At 44.1% G+C, this 24,362-nt stretch overlaps 1 protein-coding gene across 2 annotated transcripts in view; it reads left to right on the plus strand.

Annotated features, from left to right (window-relative positions):
- Nucleotides 1-1,540: 1,540 nt before the first annotated feature.
- cunh15orf39 (chromosome unknown C15orf39 homolog) overlaps nt 1,541-24,362 on the plus strand; it is a 42,643-nt gene continuing 19,821 nt past the window's right edge. Inside the window, exons 1-3 of one of the 2 annotated variants that reach the window (XM_038985260.1) lie at nt 1,541-1,790; nt 1,919-3,092; nt 16,534-21,370. In XM_038985260.1, the coding sequence (XP_038841188.1) occupies nt 16,571-21,370 (4,800 nt within the window). In that variant the 5' untranslated portion in view covers nt 1,541-1,790; nt 1,919-3,092; nt 16,534-16,570. The remainder of the gene's footprint in view (nt 1,791-1,918; nt 3,093-16,533; nt 21,371-24,362) is intronic. The other variant, XM_038985261.1, reaches the window with a different exon arrangement.

Below are 24,362 nucleotides of genomic sequence, written 5' to 3' on the forward strand. Positions count from 1 at the left end.
TTTCCACATACTATGGGAGTGCTTTCCACATACTATGGGAGGGCTTTCCACATACCATGGGAGGGCTTTCCACATACCATGGGAGGGCTTTCCACATACTATGGGAGGGCTTTCCACATACCATGGGAGGGCTTTCCACATACCATGGGAGGGCTTTCCACATACTATGGGAGGGCTTTCCACATACTATGGGAGGGCTTTCCACTATACCATGGGAGGGCTTTCCACATACCATGGGAGGGCTTTCCACATACTATGGGAGGGCTTTCCACATACTATGGGAGGGCTTTCCACTATACCATGGGAGGGCTTTCCACTATACCATGGGAGGGCTTTCCACATACTATGGGAGTGCTTTCCACATACTATGGGAGGGCTTTCCACTATACCATGGGAGGGCTTTCCACTATACCATGGGAGGGCTTTCCACATACCATGGGAGGGCTTTCCACATACTATGGGAGTGCTTTCCACATACTATGGGAGGGCTTTCCACTATACCATGGGAGGGCTTTCCACATACCATGGGAGGGCTTTCCACATACTATGGGAGTGCTTTCCACTATACCATGGGAGGGCTTTCCACTATACTATGGGAGGGCTTTCCACATACTATGGGAGTGCTTTCCACATACCATGGGGGGGCTTTCCACATACCATGGGAGGGCTTTTCACATACCATGGGAGGGCTTTTCACATACCATGGGAGGGCTTTCCACATACCATGGGGGGGATTTTCACATACCATGGGAGGGCTTTTCACATACCATGTGAGGGATTTTCCTGTAATTAGTTAAAAATCTAAACTAAATGTGTCTCTGTCATCTTTGAAAGGCCTGAAATGTCACTTTATGGGCTCCCGAGTGGCGCAGCGGTCTAACGCAGCGGTCTAACGCAGCGGTCTAACGCAGCGGTCTAACACAGCGGTCTAACACACTGCAGCTCAGTGCAAGAGGTGTCACTACAGTTTTTAAATTACACTCAGAAATACCTGTTGAGGGTCTTTCTCTAATAAGTTAATGATCTAAAAACCAATGACTGACAAAAGGTCAAGCTCTGATGTACTAGCCTAATATACCTTAGTCTTGTGAGGCCAGAAGTGAACTGGTTAAATCACAGCTCCTGGGTAGTGTCTTGGCTTCTAATTACTTCACTGCACCTTTATTTACCCTTTTAAGTCCCATACGCCACCCTATATACAGGGCTCTGGTCTAAAGTAGTGCACTATACAGGGAATAGGGTTCTATAGGTCTCTGGTCAACAGTAGTGTACTATATAGGGAATAGGGTTCTGGTCTAAAGTAGTGTACTATGTACAATAACATTGAGGTGCTTAATTGTCACCCAGAAGTGATTTGATGTTGAGATAAAAACGGCTGCATTGGACCTTTAACATTGATCTTCTGCTTGTTCTATTGTTTAACTCCGCCTATAGACCCTTTAACCCCGCCTATAGGCTAGATCACAGACCTGCCCTCCCTCGTCTTGTCTGTCGCTTATTGGTTGAATCCTTTCCCTCCGACCCCAGCGGACTTCGAGCAGTTAACAGCACAGATGATGAAAACATATCGGCATACTACAATGTATATACGGCATACAAGGCAATTTAGTTCGCGTTCAGGCTTCCAATTGTTTGTCCTGACATTTGAGTGAATGCCATCATTTGGTCTGGTAAACCCTCGCCGTGCAATCGGAAGCAGCATGTGAATTTTCGATTCGTTTATCTGACTTCTGAGTGTTTCATGGATTCTTTGCGGGAACTTTGTTCAGTAGCCTACTCAGAATAAAGAGGTAAGGTGACGTTTTGTAACTGAAGTTAATTTGTTATTAGTCTGTTACCGATTGTGCACCGCTAATGATTATGTATAGATGATTGATCATGCCAAGCACGATATTAGAATGTGGATTTCTTTTCACAGGTCACGATTGCTTAGAGAATATTTTGTTGAACTTCAGTGACCCATTGGTGCACGCAGCCACGTGAAAAGTAACGCTGATACTTTGTATCGATGGATTCAATCAAAACTGTCGCAACAACTGCCGCGTTCAAAATAACTGGGAACTCGGAAAACTCCGACTTCAGTTTTTTCAAGACAAATGAGAAATTGCAAAAAACGAGCTCCCACTGGGAAAATTCGTTTTGTACGGTCATCCAACTCGGAATTCCAAGATAGGAACTCGGCCTCTTTCTGTGGCTCTGACTTTCCGACCTGAAGATCACTGACGTTATGATTTTTCCAGCGGTCTTGGAAGCGCCAAACTTCCACTAGAGTACGTTTTGCATAGCCTGGTGCCCGGTTGGATGGAGATGTCACTTAATGACCAATGGAATGGTCTAAATAATTTAATTCCGCCCAACCGGTGCACCGGGCCATGCAAAACGGATCCGCCCATTGTAGCGGGTTGAACCACATGTGTCCACATGCACGAAACTCAGACATTTCCGACCTGCTAATTGGTTGTAGTTATACACCTGCTGCGTTCAACCAGTTAGAAAGTCAGACATGTTGTGAATTTGTCAATGTCAACAACAAAAAAATAAGCAAATATTTGTTACTCAATTGCATTGATATAAATGTATTTCAAGTCCATCTCAGAAATGCATACTAGTTTCAGATTCTCCGAGCTGTGACACGGTAGGCGTACCCCATTACCACAATGTTACCAAAATGTATGGGGGTTCCTCGTCCATTGATGGACTACGGGAGCCCAACATTCTTCCTTATAGTCCAAGGTTCTTACATGTTCTAGTTAAAGGAGAATTGGCTCTGGAAACCAAAACAGTTAAATACTCCATCTAAACATGAATCGATCTCAAATGTGGGACGGTTCTAGAAACAACTCCCTCTACTTTCAAATCACATCAAAATAATGTCATGAAGGGAAAATACATTTACTGCTCACTGTTTTAACCTGTTTTAACAGTTGTAGCCGACAGTATTTTTCAGTGACGACACGTTCGTGGTGTCTGTCTTCCCTTTACACACAGGTGTTCAGAGACGCAGATGGCTAATTAGCACAGATAGTCAGTCTTCCGTAAACAAGCGCTGTAAAATGGAAATATGCCCGTGTGGGAACCTTAACCCTATAAAGGTGTGTATCAATTTTTTTATTTTTTTTATTTTTTATTATTGCTTGCTGTTATGAAAGATAATGTCCGTTGTCTGTTACTGTTTAGACCGAGCGTTGTGGCTCTTAACCCCCTATACAGAAGACTCCTTCATCCAAACACTAATTTTCACGGGCTAGGGAGCTCCATGATGGTTGCATCAGTCGGTTGAATCTTATAAACCTGTGCATGGTTTTACATAGTGACATTTGCATACTTTCCCTAAGAGGCTATTCATGCAAACAGCTATTAGCCTACTCTGTGTCAAAGGTAGCCTACGTATTTGCAAATGCATCAACTTAATTTGCTTTAGAAAGTTGAGCTTCTTTGCAAACCTTTTTTTTTGTTGCAGCAGGAGGTATGACAATGACGTCAGAGGCTAGCCATGCAAATTCAAAATCTAGAATCCATTGGCATGTCTAGCATATACAGTATATATACATATGTACAGTACCAGTCAAAAGTTTGGACACACCTACTCATTCAAGGGTTTTTCTTTATTTTTACTATTTTCTACATTGTAGAATAGTGAAGACGTCAAAACTATGAAACAATATACAGTTGAAGTCGGAAGTTTACATACACTTAGGTTGGAGTCATTAAAACTCGTTTTTCAACCACTCCACACATGTATTGTTAACAAACTATAGTTTTGGCAAGTCGGTTAGGACATCTATTTTGTACATGACACAAATCATTTTCCCAACAATTGTTTACAGACAGATTATTTAACTTATATTTCACTGTATCATAATTCCAGTGGGTCAGAAGTTTACATACACTAAGTTGACTGTGCCTTTAAACAGCTTGGAAAATTCCAGATAATAATGTCATGGCTTTAGAAGCTTCTGATAGGCTAATTGACATAATTTGAGTCAATTGGAGGTGTACCTGTTGATGTATTTCAAGGCCTACCTTCAAACTCAGTGCCTCTTTGCTTGACATCATGGGAAAATCAAAAGAAATCAGCCAAGACCTCAGAAAAAAAATGGTAGACCTCCACAAGTTTGGTTCATCCTTGAGAGCAATTTCCAAATGCCTGAAGGTACCACGTTCATCTGTACAAACAATAGTACGCAAGTATAAACACCTTTGGACTACGCAGCCATCATACCGCTCAGGAGGGAGACACGTTCTGTCTCCTAGAGATGAACGCACTTTGGTGCGAATCAATCCCAGAACAACAGCACAGGACCTTGTGAAGATGCTGGAGGAAACGGGTACAAAAGTATCTATATCCACAGTAAAACGAGTCCTATATCGACATAACCTGAAAGGCCGCTCAGCAAGGAAAAGGCCACTGCTCCAAAACCACCATAAAAAAGCCAGACTACGGTTTGCAACTGCACATGGGGACAAAGATCATACTTTTTGGAGAAATGTCCTCTGCCAAACATAAATAGAACTGTTTGGTCATAATGACCATCGTTATGTTTGGAGGAAAAAGGAGGAGGCTTGCAAGCCGAAGAACACCATCCCAACCGTGAAGTATGGGGGTGGCAGCATCATGTTGTGGGGGTGCTTTGCTGCAGGAGGGACAGGTACACTTTACAAAATAGATGGCATCATGAGGTAAGAAAATTCTGTGGATATATTGAAGCAACATCTCAAGACATCAGTCAGGAAGTTAAAGCTTGGTCGCAAATGAGTCTTATAAATGAACAATGACCCCAAGCATATTTCCAAAGTTGTGGTAAAATGGCTTAAGGACAACAAAGTCAAGGTATTGGAGTGGCCATCACAAAGCCTCATACCTCAATCCTATAGAAAATGTCTCATTTCTCAGACCCAGTTACACCAGCTCTGTCAGGAGGAATGGGCCAAAATTCACTCAACTAATGTTGGAAGCTTGTGGAAGGCTTCCCAAAACATTTGACCCAAATTAAACAATTTTAAAGGCAATGCTACCAAATACTAATTGAGTGTATGTAAACTTCTGACCCACTGGGAATGTGATGAAAGAAATAAAAGCTGAAATACATAATTATCTCTACTGTTATTCTGATATTTCACATTCTTAATATAAAGTGGTGATCCTAACTGACCTAAAACAGGGAATTTTTTACTGGGATTAAATGTCAGGAATTGTGAAACTGAGTTTAAATGTATTTGGCTAAGGTGTATGTAAACTTCGACTATATATATATATATATATACATACACATGGAATAATGTAGTAACCAAAAGTGTTAAACAAATCAAAATATATTTTAGGTTCTTCAAAGTAGCCACCCTGAATTTTGATGACAGCTTTGCACACTCTTGGCATTTTCTCAACCAGCTTCACCTGGAATGCTTTTCCAACAGCATTGAAGGAATTGCCACATATGCTGAGCACTTGTTGGCTGCTTTTTGTTCACTCTGCGGTCCAACTCATCCCAAACCATCTCAATTGGGTTGATGCCGGGTGATTGTGGAGGCCAGGTCATCTGATGCAGCACTCCATTACTCTCCTTCTTGGTCAAATAGCCCATACAAAACCAGGAGGTGTGTTGATCATTGTCCTGTTGGAAAAACAAATGATAGTCCCAGTAAGCGCAAATCAGATGGGATGGCGTATCGCTGCAGAATGCTGTGGTAGCCATGCTGGTTAAGTGTGACTTGAATTCTAAATAAATCACAGCGTCACCAGCAAAGCACCCCCACACCATCACACCTCCTCCTACATGCTTCACGGTTGGAATCACACATCCTGAGATCATCCATTCACCTACTCTGTGTCTCACAAAGACACAGTGGTTGGAACCAAAAATCTCACATTTGTACTCGTCAGACCAAAGGACAGATTTCCACCGGTCAAATGTCCATTACTCGTGTTTCTTGGCCCAACCAAGTCTCTTCTTATTGGTGTCCTTTAATAGTGGTTTCTTTGCATCAATTTGACCATGAACGCCTGATTCACGCAGTCTCCTCTGAACAGTTCATGTTGAGACGTGTCTGTTACTTGAACTCTGTGAATCATTTATTTGGGCTGCAATTTCTGAAACTGGTAACTCTAATGAACTGGTGGGTTGGGGCCGAATCCAGGGTTGGGTTGGGTGGGTTGGGGCCGAATCCAGGGTTGGGTTGGGTGGGTTGGGGCCGAATCCAGGGGTGGGTTGGGTGGGTTGGGGCCGAATCCAGGGGTGGGTTGGGTTGGGTGGGGGCCGAATCCAGGGGTGGGTTGGGTTGGGTGGGGGCCGACTCCAGGGGTGGGTTGGGTTGGGTGGGGGCCGACTCCAGGGTTGGGTTGGGTTGGGTGGGGGCCGACTCCAGGGTTGGGTTGGGTTGGGTGGGGGCCGACTCCAGGGTTGGGTTGGGTTGGGTGGGGTCCGACTCCAGGGTTGGGTTGGGTGGGTGGGGTCCGACTCCAGGGTTGGGTTGGGTGGGTCGGGGCCGAATCCAGGGTTGGGTTGGGTGGGGTCCGAATCCAGGGTTGGGTTGGGTTGGGTGGGGTCCGACTCCAGGGTTGGGTTGGGTGGGTCGGGTCCGACTCCAGGGTTGGGTTGGGGCCGAATCCAGGGTTGGGTTGGGGCCGAATCCAGGGTTGGGTTGGGTGGGTCGGGGCCGAATCCAGGGTTGGGTTGGGTGGGTCGGGGCCGAATCCAGGGTTGGGTTGGGTGGGTCGGGGCCGAATCCAGGGTTGGGTTGGGTGGGTCGGGGCCGAATCCAGGGTTGGGTTGGGTGGGTCGGGTCCGACTCCAGGGTTGGGTTGGTTGGGTCGGGTCCGAATCCAGGGTTGGGTTGGGGCCGAATCCAGGGTTGGGTGGGGTCCGACTCCAGGGTTGGGTTGGGTGGGTCGGGTCCGACTCCAGGGTTGGGTGGGTCGGGTCCGAATCCAGGGGTGGGTTGGGTGGTGTTCGACTCCAGGGTTGGGTTGGGTTGGGTGGGGTACGACTCCAGGGTTGGGTTGGGTGGGTCGGGTCCGACTCCAGGGTTGGGTTGGGTGGGTCGGGGCCGAATCCAGGGTTGGGTCGGGTGGGGTCCGACTCCAGGGTTGGGTTTGGTGGGTCGGGTCCGAATCCAGGGTTGGGTGGGGTCCGACTCCAGGGTTGGGTTGGGTGGGTCGGGGCCGAATCCAGGGTTGGGTCGGGTCCGACTCCAGGGTTGGGTTGGGTGGGTCGGGGCCGACTCCAGGGGTGGGTTGGGTGGGTCGGGTCCGACTCCAGGGTTGGGTTGGGTGGGTCGGGGCCGAATCCAGGGTTGGGTCGGGGCCGAATCCAGGGTTGGGTCGGGGCCGAATCCAGGGTTGGGTTGGGTGGGGTCCGACTCCAGGGGTGGGTTGGGTGGGGTCCGACTCCAGGGGTGGGTTGGGTGGGGTCCGTCTCCAGGGGTGGGTTGGGTGGGGTCCGACTCCAGGGTTGGGTTGGGTGGGGTCCGACTCCAGGGTTGGGTTGGGTGGGGGCCGACTCCAGGGTTGGGTTGGGTGGGTCGGGGCCGAATCCAGGGTTGGGTTGGGTGGGTCGGGGCCGAATCCAGGGTTGGGTTGGGTGGGTCGGGGCCGAATCCAGGGTTGGGTTGGGTGGGTCGGGGCCGAATCCAGGGGTGAAAAAGCTGTGTGACTCAGAGTTGGTGTTTGTTTCACCAGGCTTTTTGTTTCAGCTCTTACAGGGAGGGGAAAATATGTCCTCTGGTCATTCAATATATAATTAGTCATAATGATGGGTAGCCACATTGTTTATATGGCTCTGGTCATGTCTAGTCTATCTAGACTCGATTCATTCCATGGCAGCTAGATATACTAGCTAAATGGCTAACCAACAAAACATTCATAAAGGACTCATTTAAATAGGAGAAAGGGGGACACTTCTGATGCTAAGGCTTTGTTCCATTGTCTAAATATTCTATTATTGTGGCTAATGACACTACGGTGCATTCGAAAAGTATTCAGACCCCTTCCATTTTTCCTCGTTTTGTTACGTTATTGCCTTATTCTAAAATTGATTAAATGAGTTGTATTCCTCATCTACACACAATACCCCATAATGGCAAAGTGAAAACAGATGTTTGCAAATTAAATAAATAAAAAATAAACATACCTTATTTACATACGTATTCAGATCCTTGATGAAAACCGTTCAGGACCTCAGACTGGGGTGAAGGTTCACCTTCCAACAGGTCAACGACCCTAAGCACACAGCCAAGACAACGCAGGAGTGGCTTCAGGACAAGTCTCTGAATGTCCTTGAGTGGCTCAGCCAGAGCCCGGACTTGAACCCGATCTAACATCTCTGGAGAGACCTGAAAATAGCTGTGCAGCGACGCTCCTCATCCAACCTGACTTGAGAGGATCTGCAAAGATTATTGGGAGAAACTCCCAAAATACAGGTGTGCCAAGTTTGTAGCGTCATACCCAAGAAGACTCGAGGCTGTAATCGCTGCCCAAGGTGCTTCAATAAAGTACTGAGTAAAGGGTCTGAATACTTATGTAAATGTTCTTTTTCAGATTTTTTTCATGCAGTATTGTGTGTAGATTGAGGGAAAAATAACAATTGAATCCATTATAGAATAAGGCTGTAACAATGTGGAAAAAGTCAAGGGGTCTGAATACTTTCTGAATGCACTGCGTGTGTATATATACAAAAGTATGGGGACACCCCTTCATATTAGTGGATTCGGCTATTTCAGCCACACCCGTTGCTGGCAGGTGTATAAAATCGAGCACACAGCCATGCAATCTCCATAGACAAACATTGATAGTAGAATGGCCTTACTGAAGAGCTCGGTGACTTTCAACATGGCACCGTCATAGGATGCTATCTTTCCAACAAGTCAGTTTGTCAAATTTCTGCCTTGCTAGAGCTTCCCTGGTCAACTGTAAGTGTTGTTATTGTGAACTGGAAACATCTAGGAGCAACGACAGCTCAGCCATGAAATGGTAGGTCACACAAGCTCACAGAATGGGACCGCCAAGTGCTGAAGCGCATAGCGTGTAAAAATGGTCTATCCTTGGTTGAAACACCCAGGAGAAAGCTACCTGCCCGAATGCATAGTGCCAACTGTAAAGTTTGGTGGAGGAGGAATAATGGTCTGGGGCTGTTTTTCATGTTTCGGGCCCCTTAGTTCCAGTGAAGGGAAATCTTAACGCTACAGCAACCAATGACATTCTAGAGGATTCTGTGCTTCTAACATTGTTGCAACAGTTTGAGGAAGGCCCTTACCTAGTTCAACATGACAATGCCCCGTGCACCAAGCGAGGTCCATAAAGAAGTAGTTTGTCGATCGGTGTGGAAGAACTTGACTGGCCTGCACAGAGCCCTGACCTCAACCCCATCAAACACCTTTGGGATGAATTGGAACGCAGACTGCGAGCTAGGCCTAATCACCCTAAATCAGTGCGTGACCTCACTAATAATCTAACATCTAGTGGAAAGACTTTCCAGAAGTGTGGAGCCTGTTTTATAGCAGCAAAGGGGAGACAACTCAATATTAATTAATGCCTATGATTTTGGAATGAGATGTTTGACGAGCAAGTGTCCACATACTTTTGGTTGTGTAGTATATGTAACCTCACAATGTACTGTGGTCCATAGTCGTACTGCTTTCCTTGGTATAGGTCAATCAATAGGTATAGGTCAATCAATAGGTATAGGTCAATAGGTATAGGTCAATAGGTATAGGTCAATAGGTATAGGTCAATAGGTATAGGTCAATAGGTATAGGTCAATAGGTCAATAGGTATAGGTCATAGGTATAGGTCATAGGTATAGGTCATAGGTATAGGTCATAGGTATAGGTCAATAGGTATAGGTCAATAGGTCAATAGGTATAGGTCAATAGGTATAGGTCAATAGGTATAGGTCAATAGGTATAGGTCAATAGGTATAGGTCAATAGGTATAGGTCAATAGGTATAGGTATAGGTCAATAGGTATAGGTCAATAGGTATAGGTCAATAGGTCAATAGGTATAGGTCATAGGTATAGGTCATAGGTATAGGTATAGGTCATAGGTATAGGTCAATAGGTCAATAGGTATAGGTCAATAGGTCAATAGGTATAGGTCAATAGGTATAGGTCAATAGGTATAGGTATAGGTCATAGGTATAGGTATAGGTATAGGTCAATAGGTATAGGTATAGGTCAATAGGTATAGGTCAATAGGTATAGGTCAATAGGTATAGGTCAATAGGTCAATAGGTATAGGTCAATAGGTCAATAGGTATAGGTCAATAGGTATAGGTCAATAGGTATAGGTCAATAGGTATAGGTCAATAGGTATAGGTCAATAGGTCAATAGGTATAGGTCAATAGGTCAATAGGTATAGGTCAATAGGTCAATAGGTATAGGTCAATAGGTATAGGTCAATAGGTATAGGTCATAGGTCATAGGTATAGGTCAATAGGTATAGGTCATAGGTATAGGTCAATAGGTATAGGTCATAGGTATAGGTCAATAGGTATAGGTCAATAGGTAAATCAGTGTACCCCTTTTCCTCCTGCGTTGTTTCACTGATAATGGAATGCTGTGTGACAGCAGACACGATGAACTCTGGTCCACCCCTGACTGAAACTCCGTGCAGGAAGGATAATTATTCTCCATCATATGATTATTATTGGCTCTCTGACGGGGGTCACGCTGGTCAGACTGACCCCATACTAGAACCTGTTTTTCTACGTGTGAATAAGTAATATGTCATGAATCATAAACCAACATCTCTCTTCAGTTGAAGTGTGTCTCTGCTCTATCCTCCTCACGTGTGGCTAGCTAACCACCAGTCCCTCCTGTCTGAGGTGTTGGAGAGATGAGACAAAAACGCAGTTTCCACACAGAGGTGTCTGTCATCCAGATCAACTGATTACATATAGAATAGCAGCACAGGCAGGGTGCTAGGCAGCACAGGCAGGGTGCTAGGCAGCTCAGGCAGGGTGCTAGGCAGCTCAGGCAGGGTGCTAGGCAGGGTAGTGTGCAGACCAGGCCAGTTTGTAACTTCTGAGAGCAGGGTGCAGTCAGTCCCAGTGTGCAGGGAGTTAGATCTGTAGGCAGGGTAGTGTGCAGACCAGGCCAGTTTGTAACTTCTGAGAGCAGGGTGCAGTCAGTCCCAGTGTGCAGGGAGTTAGATCTGTAGGCAGGGCACTGTGCAGAGTGGTAAGACAGTAATGAGATGTAAACACGTGGTTTGTGTGTTCACATGCTTGTCTATAGTACACAGGAAATGACAGCTTGAGGCTGAGGCATACCTAACTGTGGGCTGTAGTACGCCTCGGTGTGGGCTGTAATACGCCTCGGTGTGGGCTGTAGTGCGCCTCGGTGTGGGCTGTAGTACGCCTCGGTGTGGGCTGTAGTGCGCCTCGGTGTGGGCTGTAGTACGCCTCGGTGTGGGCTGTAGTGCGCCTCGGTGTGGGCTGTAGAACTCCTCGGTGTGGGCTGTAGTACTCCTCGGTGTGGGCTGTAGAACTCCTCGGTGTGGGCTGTAGTACTCCTCGGTGTGGGCTGTAGAATACCCCTGTGCGCTAGATGGGGCGACCTGTCTACCTGTGGTTAGGTTGTGGCCCACATGAGCTAGGCTAAATGTAGGTGACTGTTTACTTCATCATGATGGTATTTCCATGTCTGCAAAGAGGTCGAATACACATTTCAGTATTACTGAGAAAGCATCGGGGGTGTTTCCTTGAGAAGGTTGGCATACATTCTTCAGTTTACTCCCCCTCAATATGTTCTCAGGTTTCAGTTCTGTGGTGAAGGGTGATTTAATCACGTTTGTGTGAAGCAGAGATGACAGACGGCAGAACGCATATAAAGTTTACATTCCAACCTCACCACAGTAAATGGCATGAGTCATACGTGTTGCCTATTGCCTTATATAGCAAAACACAAGATTGGAATGGGCTGGAGACTTACAGCACTGTTTAGAGATGTAGAAGGTGGTACTTTAAACAGAGGCTGCTTTAAACTACTGTAATTTAGTGCTTGTCCAGCTATTTTGGAACAAATGCCATTTTATCGTGATTAGTTTGTTTTTCCTGACAAGGTCATAGGCTGGTAGCCACAAGCTCCCAAGGCCTTGTAGTGTTGTACTTGTCTTCTCTCTGAACAGGAAGAGGTGGATTTTTTTTGCTTCTATTTTCAACAAATGTAGTTATTCTTGTTTTGGTATTTGACTGTGAGTTGAGATGCTTTGTTATTGCTCATAAGTGAACAGAGGTAGCCTGGTTCCTAGTCTGTTTGTGACAATATTCCACTCAGAATCACTCTATAATATTGTGTTTTTAACAGAATCACTCTATAATATTGTTTTAACAGAATCACTCTATAATATTGTTTTAACAGAATCACTCTATAATATTGTGTTAACAGAATCACTCTATAATATTGTGTTAACAGAATCACTCTATAATGTTGTGTTAACAGAATCACTCTATAATATTGTGTTAACAGAATCACTCTATAATATTGTGTTTTTAACAATCACTCTATAATATTGTGTTTAACAGAATCACTCTATAATATTGTGTTTAACAGAATCACTCTATAATATTGTGTTTAACAGAATCACTCTATAATATTGTGTTTAACAGAATCACTCTATAATATTGTGTTTAACAGAATCACTCTATTGTGTTTAACAGAATCACTCTATTGTGTTTAACAGAATCACTCTATTGTGTTTAACAGAATCACTCTATAATATTGTGTTGTTAACAGAATCACTCTATAATATTGTGTTAACAGAATCACTCTATAATATTGTGTTGTTAACAGAATCACTCTATAATATTGTGTTGTTAACAGAATCACTCTATAATATTGTGTTGTTAACAGAATCACTCTATAATATTGTGTTTTTAACAGAATCACTCTATAATATTGTGTTAACAGAATCACTCTATAATATTGTGTTAACAGAATCACTCTATAATATTGTGTTGTTAACAGAATCACTCTATAATATTGTGTTGTTAACAGAATCACTCTATAATATTGTGTTGTTAACAGAATCACTCTATAATATTGTGTTGTTAACAGAATCACTCTATAATATTGTGTTGTTAACAGAATCACTCTATAATATTGTGTTGTTAACAGAATCACTCTATAATATTGTGTTGTTAACAGAATCACTCTATAATATTGTGTTGTTAACAGAATCACTCTATAATATTGTGTTGTTAACAGAATCACTCTATAATATTGTGTTGTTAACAGAATCACTCTATAATATTGTGTTGTTAACAGAATCACTCTATAATATTGTGTTGTTAACAGAATCACTCTATAATATTGTGTTGTTAACAGAATCACTCTATAATATTGTGTTGTTAACAGAATCACTCTATAATATTGTGTTGTTAACAGAATCACTCTATAATATTGTGTTGTTAACAGAATCACTCTATAATATTGTGTTGTTAACAGAATCACTCTATAATATTGTGTTTTAACAGAATCACTCTATAATATTGTTGTTAACAGAATCACTCTATAATATTGTGTTTAACAGAATCACTCTATAATATTGTGTTTAACAGAATCACTCTATAATATTGTGTTTAACAGAATCACTCTATATTATTGTGTTGTTAACAGAATCACTCTATAATATTGTGTTTAACAATCACTCTATAATATTGTGTTTTTAACAATCACTCTATAATATTGTGTTTTTAACAATCACTCTATAATATTGTGTTAACAGAATCACTCTATAATATTGTGTTTTTAACAATCACTCTATAATATTGTGTTAACAGAATCACTCTATAATGTTGTGTTAACAGAATCACTCTATAATATTGTGTTAACAGAATCACTCTATAATATTGTGTTTTAACAGAATCACTCTATAATATTGTGTTTTAACAGAATCACTCTATAATATTGTGTTGTTAACAGAATCACTCTATAATATTGTGTTTAACAGAATCACTCTATAATATTGTGTTAACAGAATCACTCTATAATATTGTGTTTTAACAGAATCACTCTATAATATTGTGTTTAACAGAATCACTCTATAATATTGTGTTGTTAACAGAATCACTCTATAATATTGTGTTTTTAACAGAATCACTCTATAATATTGTGTTGTTAACAGAATCACTCTATAATATTGTGTTGTTAACAGAATCACTCTATAATATTGTGTTGTTAACAGAATCACTCTATAATATTGTGTTTTTAACAGAATCACTCTATAATATTGTGTTGTTAACAGAATCACTCTATAATATTGTGTTGTTAACAGAATCACTCTAATATTGTGTTTAACAGAATCACTCTATAATATTGTGTTTAACAGAATCACTCTATAATATTGTGTTTAACAGAATCACTCTATAATATTGTGTTTAACAGAATCACTCTATTGTGTTTAACAGAATCACTCTATAATATTGTGTGTTTAACAGAATCACTCTATAATATTGTGCTTTTAACAGAATCACTCTATAATATTGTGTTGTTAACAGAATCACTCTATAATATTGTGTTGTTAACAGAATCACTCTATAATATTGTGTTGTTAACAGAATCACTCTATAATATTGTGTTGTTAACAGAATCACTCTATAATATTGTGTTGTTAACAGAATCACTCTATAATATTGTGTTGTTAACAGAATCACTCTATAATATTGTGTTGTTAACAGAATCACTCTATAATATTGTGTTGTTAACAGAATCACTCTATAATATTGTGTTGTTAACAGAATCACTCTATAATATTGTGTTGTTAACAGAATCACTCTATAATATTGTGTTGTTAACAGAATCACTCTATAATATTGTGTTGTTAACAGAATCACTCTATAATATTGTGTTGTTAACAGAATCACTCTATAATATTGTGTTGTTAACAGAATCACTCTATAATATTGTGTTGTTAACAGAATCACTCTATAATATTGTGTTTTAACAGAATCACTCTATAATATTGTGTTTTAACAGAATCACTCTATAATATTGTGTTGTTAACAATCACTCTATAATATTGTGTGTTTAACAATCACTCTATAATATTGTGTTTTTAACAATCACTCTATAATATTGTGTTTAACAGAATCACTCTATAATATTGTGTTAACAGAATCACTCTATAATATTGTGTTAACAGAATCACTCTATAATATTGTGTTGTTAACAGAATCACTCTATAATATTGTGTTGTTAACAGAATCACTCTATAATATTGTGTTGTTAACAGAATCACTCTATAATATTGTGTTGTTAACAGAATCACTCTATAATATTGTGTTGTTAACAGAATCACTCTATAATATTGTGTTGTTAACAGAATCACTCTATAATATTGTGTTGTTAACAGAATCACTCTATAATATTGTGTTGTTAACAGAATCACTCTATAATATTGTGTTGTTAACAGAATCACTCTATAATATTGTGTTGTTAACAGAATCACTCTATAATATTGTGTTGTTAACAGAATCACTCTATAATATTGTGTTGTTAACAGAATCACTCTATAATATTGTGTTTAACAGAATCACTCTATAATATTGTGTTTAACAGAATCACTCTATAATATTGTGTTGTTAACAGAATCACTCTATAATATTGTGTTGTTAACAGAATCACTCTATAATATTGTGTTGTTAACAGACTCACTCTATAATATTGTGTTGTTAACAGAATCACTCTATAATATTGTGTTGTTAACAGAATCACTCTATAATATTGTGTTGTTAACAGAATCACTCTATAATATTGTGTTGTTAACAGAATCACTCTATAATATTGTGTTGTTAACAGAATCACTCTATAATATTGTGTTGTTAACAGAATCACTCTATAATATTGTGTTGTTAACAGAATCACTCTATAATATTGTGTTGTTAACAGAATCACTCTATATTATTGTGTTGTTAACAGAATCACTCTATAATATTGTGTTGTTAACAGAATCACTCTATAATATTGTGTTTTTAACAGAATCACTCTATAATATTGTGTGTTTAACAGAATCACTCTATAATATTGTGTGTTTAACAGAATCACTCTATAATATTGTGTTTAACAGAATCACTCTATAATATTGTGTGTTTAACAGAATCACTCTATAATATTGTGTTTTTAACAGAATCACTCTATAATATTGTGTGTTTAACAGAATCACTCTATAATATTGTGTGTTTAACAGAATCACTCTATAATATTGTGTTGTTAACAGAATCACTCTATAATATTGTGTGTTTAACAGAATCACTCTATAATATTGTGTTTAACAGAATCACTCTATAATATTGTGTTTTTAACAGACTCACTCTGTCATTGTGTTTGTTGCTTGTATTTGAAAGACATGAACATTGATATTCATCATATTTGTAACCATAGAGTTGATCAAATGGGGACAGAGGATGTCGTAACTCACTAGAACTTCAACTTTTGAAATCATTTGAGCCGAAGGACCTCATATATCTGTTAAGCACTTTGAACAGCATTTCTAGTGAGACGTGTGCTGTATAAAGATCAATTCTCTCCTGTGTTTCAGATCCTGGTGTATTATCGGACCACCACAGAGTCAACACATGATGAGCAACAGCAGTAAACGAGTCCAGCCAAGCTTCACTGTCGCCCCGGTGGTCCAGAGCAAGATGCACCGGCTGGAAGGACCCATCATTGGTAGCGTGGCGTCTACAGAGGCAGGAGGGCTCTCTAAACCAGCCAGCCTGGCTCACTACCCCTCTGCCCCCCACCACACACCCCAGACCCAGGCTCTACAGAACAACAGGGCCTACTTCACCTCTGACCTCAGGGGTCACGACCTCTCTGACCCTGACCTCCGACCTTCCTGGAGCCCTTCTAAGGGGTTGCTGCTGAGCAGGAGTAATGTGGGGTGTTCCCCTCAGAGCGCGGAGGAGGGGTCTTTACGAAACCACATAGTTTACAGCAGGGCAGAGAACATGACTTTTTCTACTGAGAGTAGTAGTGTTAGTGGTAGTGGTAGTAGTAGTAGTGGTGGTGGTGGTGGTGGTAGTAACTCTGTCTCTGCTGCTGCTCAGGACATTCCAGCCAAGCAGGGTTTTACCTACTACACCAGGAGCCCAGGCGGGCTGAGGAGTCCCACCAGCGGCCCTGGGACCATCGCTATGCCCATTGCTGTGAGGAAGCAGCCTCCTGTTGGAGGAGTTAGCCTCTCCCCTCAGTCTGAGAACTCTGTCTGTCTGGGTCTGGCTGTTCCCAATCCGCTCTACGGACACCCCTCCCCCTGCTGTTCAGAGCTGGGCTGTACTGTAGGACAGAGGCACAGTCTGGAGCAGAGGGGGGGAGTACACAGGATCCATCCCCATCTTAATGTGTATGAGGGGTGGATGTATAGTCCTAGCTCACACCACCCCAGGGCTCTGCAGCTGGAGCACGGTGTTGAGACAGAGAGACTATCAGACAGACTGCCTCTGAAAGATGTCAAGGACCACCAACAGCACCCCAGTGGAATTCCCAACAGAGCATCATCAGCACAAAGGTTCCCTGTCTTCATGGAACCAACCTACAGCATTGGTTACCCATGTTCCCCCGCCCGTGCCATACTAGGCCCCTCCTCCTCATTTATATGTGACCCCCCCCCTTCACGGTTAAGCTCCTCCCCCTATGGGGCTGATCAATGCCAACGTTTACAAATCCCCTCCAAACGTCCAACCTATCACAGCTTGGTCTCTTCCCACCCCTCATGCCCTTCCTCTCACCCCTCCTGCCATCCCTCCTGCTCTTCCTCTCACCCCTCCTCCCATCCCTCTCACCCCTCCTCCTGCTCTTCCTCTCACCCCTCCTGCTCTTCCTCTCACCCCTCCTCCCATCCCTCTCACCCCTCCTGCCATCCCTCTCATCCCTCCCACGCTGCAACATACAAACCCATGACCCCTTCGCACCATGGCGTTCCGGTGACGTCACAGGTTTATCAGGGCCGCTCTCCTCCCAATGTGGCCAAATACAGCCAGCTCCCAGTCACACAGCCCATGTTTTACTACCGTCCTCAGGCAAATGTGGAGGGAGAGAGTGACAGTTGTGGAGCAGGGTTTAAAGATGCAGGAGGAAAGCACAGAGACTGGGAGGATGTTATGGTCCCTAATGGTTCTAAACGACCCCTACCTCCAAGTTCCTCCCAGACAGGACCCCACCTAGCTACTCATCTTCCCAGCACATCAAACCCCTCCCACTACCTTGTCACCCAGTCTGTGTACAGTACTGATGTCCCCATGTCTAGCCACACGGCTCCCAGTAGCCACCCATACCTCAGGAGTTTTGACCAGCCCTCCTATCATCAATTGTACAGGATGCCTCTGAATGCAGCAGGTCAGATGAGAGTCCCTGCTATAGCCCCAGAGAGACCCTGTGCCTCTCCATCTCCTCCCAGCAGCCTACAGCAGACTGAGAGACCCCTGGACTACTCCCTGCCTCAGTACAGATCTCTAGTTACCTCTCCTCAGGTCTCCTCCCCCAGGAGACACCACCTATCTCGGGGACACTTTGACTCCACACTCCCTGGAGCCCCACTGACTGTCTCCACCACACTGTCACGGGCTGACTATGGCCATCACAACCACCCAGCCAACCACCATGCTACTACAGCCATGTGTACCACTGCTGAAAACTTTGGCAACCACAACCACCACACAACTACAGCCAACCAGAACAACCACCAACACATAACTACACGTAACCATCACAACACTACGTGTCAGGGAGTGACTGGTTCTATTGTAGTGCGGCTTAGAGGCAGCCCTGTCCCTCAGTCTAATGTGCATGGAGACATGATCACTACTGGTACAGAAACCCTGAAGAGATGTGTCTCTGACTCAGACCGACCCATCAACATAGACTCTCCCTCCCCAAAACACACACAGGACAATGGGGATGACGTCATTGATGTGGAACTGTATCAGAAACGACAGAAGATGAAGGTGAACGGCGGGAGAGCAGAGGTGAACGGAGATGGAAGCGGACTAGATAGCTGTCAGTCTCCCTCTCCTCCCATGCCAGTCATCAACAATGTTTTCAGCCTGGCTCCATACAAGGCTTACCTAGAGGCTGCTGGCATGCTGTCACCACCTGTTAGAGGATCTCAGAGAACTGACCACGATCCTTCTGGACACTGTGTGTTCAAACCTGAGACCCAATCAGACCCTCACAGACATCATCAACACAGACAGGAAACAGGCCCTACATCTGACCCACACAGGCCTGAGAGAGACCCTAAACGAGAGGAAGAGAAGCCTGTATCAATCAATCACAGGATTGATAACCATGTAGTCCGACCAGCCTTAGAACAGCAGAGGCCTGTAGTCGAGCAGAGGATTCTGGGTACTGTAGTCAGATCAGACACTACACAGAAGAAACCTGTAGTGTCTGTTTTTAGTGAACCACTGCAGGAACCAGAGAGGGAGGTGGACGTGAAGACTGATCACGACATGCAGACTAAAGTGGTTAAGGAAGAGGAGGAGGAGGAACCGGAACAGGAACCAGAGAGGGAGGTGGATGTGAAGACTGATCACGACATGCAGACTAAAGTGGTTAAGGAAGAGGAGGAGGAGGAACCGGAACAGGAACCAGAGAGGGAGGTGGATGTGAAGACTGATCACGACATGCAGACTAAAGTGGTTAAGGAAGAGGAGGAGGAGGAACCGGAACAGGAACCAGAGAGGGAGGTGGATGTGAAGACTGATCACGACATGCAGACTAAAGTGGTTAAGGAAGAGGAAGAGGAGGAACCGGAACAGGAACCAGAGAGGGAGGTGGATGTGAAGACTGATCACGACATGCAGACTAAAGTGGTTAAGGAAGAGGAAGAGGAGGAGGAAGAGATGGAGGCGGCAGCAGCAACAGAGACGAGTGTGTTTGTACATGATCTCACCGTGGGTGTTATTAAGAAATGTGAATCTGATAAACTGGACAGTAAATTGTCAATAGCGTCAGATAAATATATTTCTATTATGTCAGCTACAGATGTGTCTCAATGCAAAGCAGAGACTTCAAATAGATGTGTGATGGAGGGATCTTTTACTTACAACGTGCACCACCATCAGCCCCTAACTCAGCACCAGCCCCGGTCCAACCACCAACCTAACCACCATCCATCCCAGCCCCAGTCCGACCACCATCCATCCCAGCCCCGGGCCAATCACCAACCTAACCACCATCCATCCCAGCCCCAGTCCAATCACCAACCTAACCACCATCAATCCCAGCACCAGTCCAATCACCAACCTAACCACCATCAATCCCAGCACCAGTCCAATCACCAACCTAACCACCATCAATCCCAGCACCAGTCCAATCACCAACCTAACCACCATCAATCCCAGCACCAGTCCAATCACCAACCTAACCACCATCCATCCCAGCCCCTGTCCAATCACCAACCTAACCACCATCCATCCCAGCCCCAGTCCGACCACCATCCATCCCAGCCCCGGGCCAATCACCAACCTATCCACCATCAATCCCAGCCCCTGTCCAATCACCAACCTAACCACCATCCATCCCAGCCCCTGTCCAATCACCAACCTAACCACCATCCATCCCAGCCCCTGTCCAATCACCAACCTAACCACCATCAATCCCAGCCCCTGTCCGATCACTATCCACCCAATCCGCCCCAGCCACACCTTCGTCCCAAATCAACAACTCCACCCCAACCCCTCTCAATAAGGATGTTGGGCGCGTTCACCCATAACGTGCACCACCCGCCCCAGGCTCATCATACGCCCTATGACCAGATTGCTACACTACACCCCAAATCATCCACCCCTCCCCAATCCACCAACCCAGCCGCCACCAAACTGAACCTTCAAAACATCCCTCCTCAATGTCTCAAACTATCCACCTATAAGATCGTCCTGCCAGATAACATGCTCCGGGCTGTTGCTCCCTCTCCCTGCTCGACGGAGGTCCCACAGTCACCCACTGACCCTACAGCTGTAGCCAAATCTCTTTCAGACAGCATCTACAGCTCCCGACCAGCCAGACAGCACTTCCTAGAGCTGCACCTCTTACTTTGTAACCTGGTCTCCAGCTGTGTGTCCCACACCCCACCCACAGAGCTCCAAACCTGGCTGTCCCAGCTGGACATCTCCCTTACCGCCATTTCCCCACCCAAGGCCCAGAAGGTGACCTCTCTGCTGGGTTCTGAGGCCAGGGAGGTGTGGCTGAGGGGACCAGAGACCCAGGCTGCCCTCCAGAATGTGCTCCAGAGACTGGGGCAGTATGTAGCCCAGAAGCAGTGTCCCTTCCCCCATGTGATGAGGACAGGCGCGGTGTTTGTTCCCATGCTGGTGGTCAAGGAGCTGCTCTTCCCTCAGGTCCAGGGGGCCTACATCGACCAGGTTCTCCAGGTACAGTTGTGACGTACTGGATACAGATCTAATCTTAAATCACATTTTAGCACCACAGATAATACATAACGTCATTTCATTACACGTGAACACGTCGCTCATTTCATTACACGTGAACACGTCGCTCATTTCATTACACGTGACAGGTCGCTCATTTCATTACACGTGAACACGTCGCTCATTTCATTACACGTGACAGGTCGCTCATTTCATTACACGTGAACACGTCGCTCATTTCATTACACGTGACAGGTCGCTCATTTCATTACACGTGACACGTCGCTCATTTCATTACACGTGACACGTCGCTCATTTCATTACACGTGAACACGTCGCTCATTTCATTACACGTGAACACGTCGCTCATTTCATTACACGTGAACACGTCGCTCATTTCATTACACGTCGCTCATTTCATTACACGTGACTCATTTCATTACACGTGACAGGTCGCTCATTTCATTACACGTGAACACGTCGCTCATTTCATTACACGTGAACACGTCGCTCATTTCATTACACGTGGACACGTCGCTCATTTCATTACACGTGACAGGTCGCTCATTTCATTACACGTGACACGTCGCTCATTTCATTACACGTGAACACGTCGCTCATTTCATTACACGTGAACACGTCGCTCATTTCATTACACGTGAACACGTCGCTCATTTCATTACACGTGAACACGTCGCTCATTTCATTACACGTGAACACGTCGCTCATTTCATTACACGTGAACACGTCGCTCATTTCATTACACGTGAACACGTCGCTCATTTCATTACACGTGAACACGTCGCTCATTTCATTACACGGGACTCATTTCATTACACGTGACACGTCGCTCATTTCATTACACGTGAACACGTCGCTCATTTCATTACACGTGAACACGTCGCTCATTTCATTACACGTGAACACGTCGCTCATTTCATTACACGTGAACACGTCGCTCATTTCATTACACGTGAACACGTCGCTCATTTCATTACACGTGAACACGTCGCTCATTTCATTACACGTGAACACGTCGCTCATTTCATTACACGTGACTCATTTCATTACACGTGACAGGTCGCTCATTTCATTACACGTGAACACGTCGCTCATTTCATTACACGTGAACACGTCGCTCATTTCATTACACGTGGACACGTCGCTCATTTCATTACACGTGGACACGTCGCTCATTTCATTACACGTGGACACGTCGCTCATTTCATTACACGTGGACACGTCGCTCATTTCATTACACGTGAACACGTCGCTCATTTCATTACACGTGAACACGTCGCTCATTTCATTACACGTGAACACGTCGCTCATTTCATTACACGTGAACACGTCGCTCATTTCATTACACGTGACACGTCGCTCATTTCATTACACGTGAACACGTCGCTCATTTCATTACACGTCGCTCATTTCATTACACGTGACTCATTTCATTACACGTGACAGGTCGCTCATTTCATTACACGTGAACACGTCGCTCATTTCATTACACGTGAACACGTCGCTCATTTCATTACACGTGGACACGTCGCTCATTTCATTACACGTGGACACGTCGCTCATTTCATTACAAGTGGACACGTCGCTCATTTCATTACACGTGGACACGTCGCTCATTTCATTACACGTGGACACGTCGCTCATTTCATTACACGTGAACACGTCGCTCATTTCATTACACGTGAACACGTCGCTCATTTCATTACACGTGAACACGTCGCTCATTTCATTACACGTGAACACGTGAACACGTCGCTCATTTCATTACACGTGACACGTCGCTCATTTCATTACACGTGAACACGTCGCTCATTTCATTACACGTGAACACGTCGCTCATTTCATTACACGTGAACACGTCGCTCATTTCATTACACGTGAACACGTCGCTCATTTCATTACACGTCGCTCATTTCATTACACGTGAACACGTGACTCATTTCATTACACGTGACAGGTCGCTCATTTCATTACACGTGAACACGTCGCTCATTTCATTACACGTGAACACGTCGCTCATTTCATTACACGTGAACACGTCGCTCATTTCATTACACGTGAACACGTCGCTCATTTCATTACACGGGACTCATTTCATTACACGTGACACGTCGCTCATTTCATTACACGTGAACACGTCGCTCATTTCATTACACGTGAACACGTTGCTCATTTCATTACACGTGAACACGTCGCTCATTTCATTACACGTGACACGTCGCTCATTTCATTACACGTGACACGTCGCTCATTTCATTACACGTGACAGGTCGCTCATTTCATTACACGTGAACACGTCGCTCATTTCATTACACGTGAACACGTCGCTCATTTCATTACACGTGAACACGTCGCTCATTTCATTACACGTGAACACGTCGCTCATTTCATTACACGTGAACACGTCGCTCATTTCATTACACGGGACTCATTTCATTACACGTGACAGGTCGCTCATTTCATTACACGTGAACACGTCGCTCATTTCATTACACGTGAACACGTCGCTCATTTCATTACACGTGGACACGTCGCTCATTTCATTACACGTGGACACGTCGCTCATTTCATTACACGTGGACACGTCGCTCATTTCATTACACGTGAACACGTCGCTCATTTCATTACACGTGAACACGTCGCTCATTTCATTACACGTGAACACGTCGCTCATTTCATTACACGTGACACGTCGCTCATTTCATTACACGTGAACACGTCGCTCATTTCATTACACGTGAACACGTCGCTCATTTCATTACACGTCGCTCATTTCATTACACGTGAACACGTCGCTCATTTCATTACACGTGAACACGTGAACACGTCGCTCATTTCATTACACGTGACACGTCGCTCATTTCATTACACGTGAACACGTCGCTCATTTCATTACACGTGAACACGTCGCTCATTTCATTACACGTGAACACGTCGCTCATTTCATTACACGTGAACACGTCGCTCATTTCAT

This window comes from Salvelinus namaycush, unplaced genomic scaffold (assembly GCF_016432855.1).
Source record: "Salvelinus namaycush isolate Seneca unplaced genomic scaffold, SaNama_1.0 Scaffold312, whole genome shotgun sequence".
NCBI classification, from domain to species: Eukaryota; Metazoa; Chordata; class Actinopteri; order Salmoniformes; family Salmonidae; genus Salvelinus; species Salvelinus namaycush.